The 7,965-nt window shown below is 49.5% G+C and overlaps 1 protein-coding gene across 1 annotated transcript; it reads left to right on the top strand.

The window, feature by feature from the left end:
* The first annotated feature begins 2,354 nt into the window (after positions 1–2,354).
* Positions 2,355–7,216, top strand: LOC148163390 (Golgi SNAP receptor complex member 2-like). The gene is made up of 3 exons (XM_088027065.1): positions 2,355–2,379; positions 3,243–3,421; positions 6,880–7,216. The coding sequence occupies exons 1-3, from the start codon at positions 2,355–2,357 to the stop codon at positions 7,039–7,041; spliced, it is 366 nt and encodes a 121-aa protein (XP_087883191.1). The 3' UTR covers positions 7,042–7,216.
* Positions 7,217–7,965: the final 749 nt, after the last annotated feature.

Genomic DNA, 7,965 nt, shown 5'->3' with positions numbered 1-7,965 from the left:
ACCCTGTGAGGTTAGTGGCTCAGAAGCCTCATGTCTCCTTATGTTGGGTCATTTTGATATTGCCTGCCTACCTGAAGCCTACTGCTGTCGGAGAGGTTGGCTCTGGCCTTTGGTTCCCGCTGCCTTCTTGGGTTGAAATGAAATCTTGCCCTTAATCACTTCAGTCAGTCTGTTTATAATAAGATGCCAATCTTACGTTTGGTACTCCCCCATGAAATTAAAATGAAACCCCCCTCAACACCTCCACCCCAGCCCCTGCTCCCAAAAATTTTATGAAACTTTGTTGATGCTTTACTCGAAAGATGCCCTTGGGCTTCTTCTTGGGAAGCGATATAGTCCATGGAAGGTCAGGGAGAGGTCCTTGAGCCTGCTTCCTGTCACCTGTTGCCTGTCATGCATCCAGACTCAGAGACCAGCAGAGCTTAAGTAAAGCTGCTGGAATCTCGTGGGCTACCACCCGACTGGAACCACAGGCTGCTGCTTTTTTTTCACCATCTTCGATCAAAATCAGGAGATTCTGTTGGAGATATCGCGAAGCAGTGTCGGGAGAAGCAAGGAAGCATCTTCCTTGAATACAAAGGCTGGCCACTGCAGCGTGCTGCCTTGGGTTCCTGACATGTAGTCTCTCTCTCCATCAATTCCAGGCGTGTTGACCAGTTAAAGTATGATGTCCAGCACTTGCAGACCGCTCTCCAAAACTTCCAGCATCGGCGATACGCAAGGGAACAGCAGGAGAGACAGCGAGAGGAGCTTCTGTCTCGCACATTCACCGCTAACGTAAGCCAGGCTCCGGGGTGGGGATCTGCAGGTACCTGGCAGCTCCCTGGAGCTGCAGCTGGGGTCTTGGAGCTTCATCCTTTTCGGGGGTGTCTGAAGCCGACCGAGGAGGAGGAGACCCACTGGAAGTGACAGTGGCCTTCGTGCATTGCCGCCAACACTAGACCTAGACAGGGAATCTCTTTGGCGAACACAGAAGCCCGAAAAGGAAGCAGTTACACTGAGCGCACGGGCAGAGGTGAAAATGACCTGGTTGGACTGAGAGGTGGAAGTTCACGTGGTGGAAAGGTTTCTTTCTGATCAGATAGAGACACGATGATGAGAACAGAGACCATTTGTCAGGAGGCAGCGTTCCAAAGCTGCCTTTGGGCGCTCAGCACGGCTCTGTGTCTGTAGCTCCAGGATCGGATACATGAAAATGTTTTTGCCCCGAATCTGAGCAGCAGTTTGGAGGAATTTGTTAACAGATATTTTGTTTTGGATGGATTGCTTAACTTTGAGCCTGTTCGAAAGTGACCTGTTGGCTTGCATGTTTGATTTGGGGGACACCCTTGGCCCTGCCCTTGGATCTCGATAGGATCATTTCCTGCGCACGGCTGTAGAGCACATTGGCCTTTTTCATGTCCTGCATTATATATTTCCACCAAGCGAGGTGGGTTTGGGGGCCTTTATGTTTTGTTTTGTTTCGTTTTACAGAGAGGTTCATTTTCTAATGAGGTCTTAGCGTTCTGAGCCTGCCGTTAGAATTCAGATCAGTCCACATTTCACCGAGGTTTGTCCCTTTGCCGCGTCCCCACTGGCAGTAAATTTCCCTGAGTATTTCAGAATGTGCCTGCATAGATTTTACTTCTCTAGGGTAAGCAGTCACATATCAGTGGTTAACAATTCAAAAGTGTAATGAGGATGTGCTGGTGGTAGAGCGGTAAGCATAGTTCCTTTCCTTTTTTTTTTTTTTTTTTTTGTAGTTTCCAGGTTTTCATAGATGCCTTTCAAAAGCATAATGAACTATACAACACACTAAAAGGTTTGTGGGCTTTTGATAGTCATGGCATTGGGTATTCAGGCCTGTTTTAGGCCAGGGACGATCACTTAGAATTATTTTATTTCTTATCAGCTTGGTGTGGTGCGGAGCACACGGTGCCCTTAGTAAAAATTGACTTGCTAAATGGACTACTTGCTGGTCATTCTGTGAGCTAAAACTAGGATACGTTTTTCCGAGTGATGATGCCCCATTAGCTATTAGAGGGTAAGAAAGATTTGTATATAAAAGGCATTCTGCAGATGCTGGTCAGATGAAGAGAAGTCGCTCATTCATTCATTCAAACGCTGGGGTCTTTTGCCCCCCTGAGCATTGGCCATGTGCAGAACACTGTTGACTATGCTGAGAGTCAAGCTTGGGAAAAAAGGCAAAGCCGGGGCTCCTCCCTGGGAGATGCTCCTGTGTGAGCCACAGGGACGGGGAGCAGGTGCGTGGGAAATGATTCCGAACTTGTGCAGCAAAAAAGAGGTGGTTTAGCCTCTTGGTGGTGATTGAAGGAGGTGAGAAGGGCACTGCTTGCCAGGCTGAAGAGTGTGCCATGGTCAGGAGGCAGGAAAGCGGAAGTACGGCCAGTCCCGACTGGCTTCTGTATACAGCCCCCTTTGGTGTAAACTTAGAGCCCCAGGACCAGTCTCAGGGTTTGTCTCCACTGGGTGGTTAAAGAGGGCAGGCTCCTCACTCAGTAGTGAGATGCAGGCCCCGCTGGACTTAGCAGCTCTGCCTGATCTCAGACAAGCTGTTCCACCTCTCTGGGTTTCAGTTTCTTCACCTCTAAAATGGGGACACTATAGTAACTAAGTCGTCACGTTAGAGTGAGGATTAAGTGAGCTTAGGGTAATGCGCACACAGAGGGGAAAGCACTTGATCAGTGTCTGTTTTTCCCTCACTTCCTTTCTTTACAGCCATTTCTTGCCCGCTTAGGAGAATTGTCATTCAGGCTACCATTGGGCCTTCCTTGGAAATGGGCTCCTGTATCCTGAGTCTCAATCTAATGGCAGGGATAAACTGTAGATAAAACAGCTGCAGAACCAAAGCAAACCTTTAATACTAATGTGTTAAGGGAAAGCCAAGGAGAGGAACACGTGGACCAAGCTAAGTTCATAGTCAGGGAAGTAGTCAGAGAAAGCCTTTAGGAGAAGGCCAGCGAGGCCTTGAAGGCCTGATGTTGTCTGTCCTAGGCGGTGGTCATGGTAGAGAGGCAGGAATGAATGGGCCTTGTGTAGCGGGACTTGTTTGCAGAGTGCCAAGTCGGAGGGAAGTTGCTCTTCCTCTGAGCGAACAGAGGCCACCCCAGGTCTTGGCTTCGCTTTCTCCTCTCTATTAGGTTCCTCTGATTCTTGCACCATTCCCTCTGGCTGTTCCTCTGGCTTGGCCTTGGCCAAAAGGCAGAGCGGCCAGATGCGGTAGGACCCCAGGAGCTGACCAGCCAGCAGAGCTAATCCAGTGCCTGCGTCTCTTTCACAGGACTCTGATACCACCATACCAACGGATGACTCGCTGCAGTTCAACTCCTCCCTCCAGAAAATTCACCACAGCGTGGATGACCTCATTGGAGGAGGGCACAGTATTCTGGAGGGACTGAGGGCCCAGAGACTGACCTTGAAGGTGGGGGCCCTTCTGGGGGACAGGGAAAAGGCCCTTTGTTTTGGCCTCATCCAGTGGTTTGGTACCTGCGTTTACATTGCGGTTCCGTATCCTCACATTTTGAGATTTCGATGGAGTCTGGGATCCTTCCTATCAGAGCTGAATTATTGTGAGTCCACGGGTCACCACACTCTCTTCACCAGCAGTTATTTCTTGTGCTTGCAGCGAAGCATAATTTAGCATCTCTCGGTGTCTAGGTCTTTTTCCATTTACCGAACCTGTCATGAAAGTGACTGCTACAAAAGGAACCAAAAAGACCAAGAAATTCCACAATTTCAGAAATGACAGAATCCGCGATTCCAAGAAGGCAGATGCGGCTGTATGGGGCACCTCCCCTTCCCATGGCTTCCCGGAGCACCCCCCCCCCCCCCCCCCCGCACACACAGACCGCCTTGGAACCGAGACCTTTTGTGCTCCTGTAACTGAGCCCCCGTGGGTGGGGTCTTAGGGCCGCCCTGGTAGACCGGCAGCAGATGGCTTCTAGAGCACCGGCTGTTGACCCGCAGCACCGCTAGCACTCTCGTTAGTCACAGGTGTTTCTAGAAGCCCTGCCCCATTGGCTGAGACTCAAACCTACCCCCTCCCCACCCCCAATCCCGGGAGTGGTTTACAGAAACATTACACAGATTCTGATGTCAGTCGTGGTGTTTCAGCCTCAGCCCTTTTCCTGTATCAGCCCTGTTGGATAATGGGGTGTGGGCTGTGCCTATTGTCAGGGTGTGGTCCCCTGTGAACGAAGCACTCCCAGCCACTGAGCTGTGAGAAACAGTCAGTCGGAAGTGTGAGCTTTATCTTAGTTTTTGTTGGACCACGTTGAGCCTGTCAGCTCCGCAGGACTTCGGTACGTGGCTGGACAGCCCCTGCCATCTTTACTAAGGAGAGGGTCGGGCGAGCCGTGAGGGACACTTGACCTCCTGCCACTGGCCATGGTGCTTCTGATGGTCTAGAAGTGTGGTCTCTGACAGCTTCACAGGTGCCTCTCTTTCCGAGCGGCCACCTGCCGTAATCTCAACTGATAAGTGATGACTCATCTGCCCTTTCTTTGGAAAACTGTCCATATCCCAGAAAAACAGTAAAACCCTTTTGTTTATTTATGTTAGAGAGCGTGCGCAAGAGCAGGGGTTGTGGGGAGCTTGCAGACGGAGAGGGAGAATCTTCAGCAGTCCCCATGCCCATCCGGCGCTTGATCCCACGACCCTGAGATCATGACCTGAGCTGAAATCAAGAGTTGGGACACTTACCAACTCAGCCCCCCAGGCGCCCCAGTAAAACCCTTTTAGAATAAGACTCACCGCACTGCACTAACGTCGACCTAGTGGGGATTAGTTAGAGCTTCTTGTGAAACCCAGTGTTCATTTCCCAGCAAAGTCTGGTGTCACGGGGGAGTCCAAGCAGCATCTGTCCCTAGGCTGTCCCCAGAAGGAAGCGCCGGGAAGCCTGAGAGGCGGGTGGGATTGGAATGTGAGTTTTCTAACACTTTCCTCCACGCACCTACCACTGCCTACCTGCCTTTTGTCTCCTGATTCCCGCCACCCACCTCCCACCCCACTTCCGTTAGGGGTTTCTCTGCCTAAACCATTGGAAAGGAACATAGAGAGCATGAAGGAACTGGGCCGTGATTTGGAGAAATTTGTGTTTGGAAAGGAATACCTTTTTTTTGAAATTTATGTTAATTTTCAGGTGATTGTAGAAGCTTGCTACTTGCACTTTGTACAGTGATGAAATAATCTGCTCTCAGAGCTAAGCAGACTCTTTAGTGAGAGCCTAAATTTTACCATCACTGTCGTGGAAAAAACACATTTCTGGCCTCCTCTGGCAACAGTTAAGTTGGACTTGAGAGATCCCTCTCAGACTTGTTCGTCATTGCCTGGGCTGAACCCAGGTTTTGAATTCCTGTCCTCACGTCGTTTTCACTTCTGCCTCTTCTCTCTTGCTCGTTAATGCATCGTTGGTTTAAAAAATGCACGGAGGGCGTTAGGCTGGGTGCCATCCGTAAGGAAGCGGTGGGTGGTGTGTGTGGAAGTAGGTTAGGGTCTGCCCCAGGAGTCATTTATACTTGTTACTTCGTAAGAAATTGAGTGTGCTTAAAAACAAAACTTAGAAAGCAGAGAGGAAGGGCATGCTGGGTGGTGTGTGCTGTTGATTTAGGAGTAAAATACCCTTTGGGTTTTGGTGGCGTTTATGTAAGGGGTGGCTGTGTTGGTGTGTGTCCTTCCATGTCACCCACGTCAGACCCTCTGGTAAACATGGATGTTGACCCACACGTTACACGCCAAAGAATCCCAGAGGTTTCTACTCTACAAGGTGAATGGGCTGACAGCCAGGATTTCGGAGTTAGGGAGCAGAGGAAGTGTTTTTTGATGTTGCCCTTTCAAAAAAAGTACATAAAACATTCCAACATCAAAAAATTTTCTTGAGGTATAATGTCCATACAGGTGTACAGATGTAATTTGCCCGGGTCATTGAATTTTGGCAGATGCACACCCCTTTGTAATTCACACTGCTCTCCAGACAGAGACCATTTCCATGGGCCCTGGACAATCCCTCCTGCTTTTGCCAGCCAGATGATTCCTCCTTCCAGGGAACCATTGTTTTGATTATCTCACCATAAAGTAGTTTTGCCTGTTACTGAACTTCATTTAAATGGATTCGGAAGCGTGGCTTCCTCTCAGGAGTGTTTTCCAAGCTCTTTCATATTGTTCATGTCGGTCATTAGGTCCTTTTTTTTTTTTTAAAGATTTTATTTATTTATTTGACAGAGAGAGAGACAGCGAGAGAGAGAGAGAGCAGGGGGAGTGGGAGAGGGAGAAGCAGGCCTCCACCGAGCATGGAGCCCGATGCGGGGCTCGATCCCAGGACCCTGGGATCATGACCCGAGCCGAAGGCAGCCGCTTAACCAACTGAGCCACCCAGGCGCCCGGTCATTAGGTCCTTTTAATTGTCAAGGAGTATCCCCATCATGCCAATTCACTGGACATTGTTTACCTATTCTCTGGTTGACGTACACCTGGATTATTGCCAGTGTTTGGATATTCTCCTGTGTTTTCCATCAGAAGCTTTATGTTTAATTCTGTGATCCATCTCAAATTCATTTTTGTGCATAATATGAATTGAGGGTCTTCTCACACACATATACGTATATGATACATAGGAGACTTGTGTGTGTATACATGTCCATGATATGTATGTGAGCTAGAGTCCATTGTTCCAGCACATTTGTGGAAAAAACTTTTCTTGCCTCCCTGCTTTGCTCTGGTACCTTAATCAAAAGTCATTTGACCGTAAGCGTCGATCTATTTCTGATTAATGCTGCATTTTATATGCTTTAGGCATGACCAGGAGACTGTCTATTGGTAAAGTCCCATTCCTTGGCAAGACGAGTTGATCGTTGTTTTTCGTTCTCTGCTTGTCTGCCCCAGGGGACTCAGAAGAAGATCCTCGACATCGCCAACATGCTGGGCTTGTCCAACACCGTGATGCGGCTCATTGAGAAGCGGGCTTTCCAGGACAAGTACTTTATGATTGGTGGGATGCTGCTCACCTGTGTGGTCATGTTCCTCGTGGTGCAGTACCTGACATGAGCCAGCCACGCCCCGAGGCCACCATCGTTCCCACGAGTGAGAGTCTGCGTGAAAGCGTGTGCGTGAGCGAGAGAGGGGGGCCCAGAGGCTGCCTTCTGAAATGTATGCCCTTCTTAACTGTGAAGACCACTTGGAAGTAATTGTGATCTGTAACCTAGTGGGAGTTTCAAACCTGCTCTGTGTTCTGTGATACCTTGGAGGGGGCAGTTAGTGCCACCACGCTGCACGGCGCTTAGGCAATGAAAGAAGTACCTGTTCTCTTTCTCTCTTTCTTGCCCTCACTGGGGGAGGAAGTGACGGTAAGGGTAAGGGAGGAAGAAGGAAGCAGGAAGGAGAGGATGGCTTTGCTGGTTTTGTCCACATAGCTGCCGCGCACCCTGGGAAGCCTTTCATAGTGAGCCTTGCAGATAGGACCGTCCGCTTGGTCATCATCTGGCCTTTCTGGCCCCTAATGGGTAGGTCAGAGCAGAAGCAAAACGGAGGAGGGGAAAGAGGCCTTCTTTCCCTACATCATTGTAACAGATGGATTTCCATGCTCTTGGTACTAGCTTCCCCCATCCCCCAGGGACATGCAGATGACTAACTGCCGATACTTGTCACCCTTCCCTGGAAGCAGCTACCTAGAGGAAACAGAGGCACTGATGCTATTGCAGACAGCAAGTAAGATTTTCCACATTAGGGTGTTGGGTGTTGCTCCTTTCTAAAGTGAGGCCAGTATTATTCCCTGAGAATGTTTGGTCTTGAGACTGAAGACCCTAATCACTGGTTTTTTTTTCCAGTGGTTAATAGAGCGGGTGGTTTCTGCAGTTCCAGGACTGCAGCCTGGCATCATGCCCAAGCCCTGGTGGGCCTTTGCCCCTGAGAATGTCGCTGTATGCGGAAGTTAGTGTTGTGTCCATTAAAGCGTCTTCTGTAGTGTTAGCG

The sequence above is a fragment of the Eumetopias jubatus genome, unplaced genomic scaffold, assembly GCF_037043125.1.
Source record: "Eumetopias jubatus isolate StellerSeaLion01/CBP00866 unplaced genomic scaffold, mEumJub1_p1.0 scaffold_10, whole genome shotgun sequence".
Classification (NCBI taxonomy): domain Eukaryota; kingdom Metazoa; phylum Chordata; class Mammalia; order Carnivora; family Otariidae; genus Eumetopias; species Eumetopias jubatus.
The sequence above is the reverse complement of the archived record's forward strand: the minus strand, read 5'-3'. Positions and strand labels throughout refer to the sequence as shown.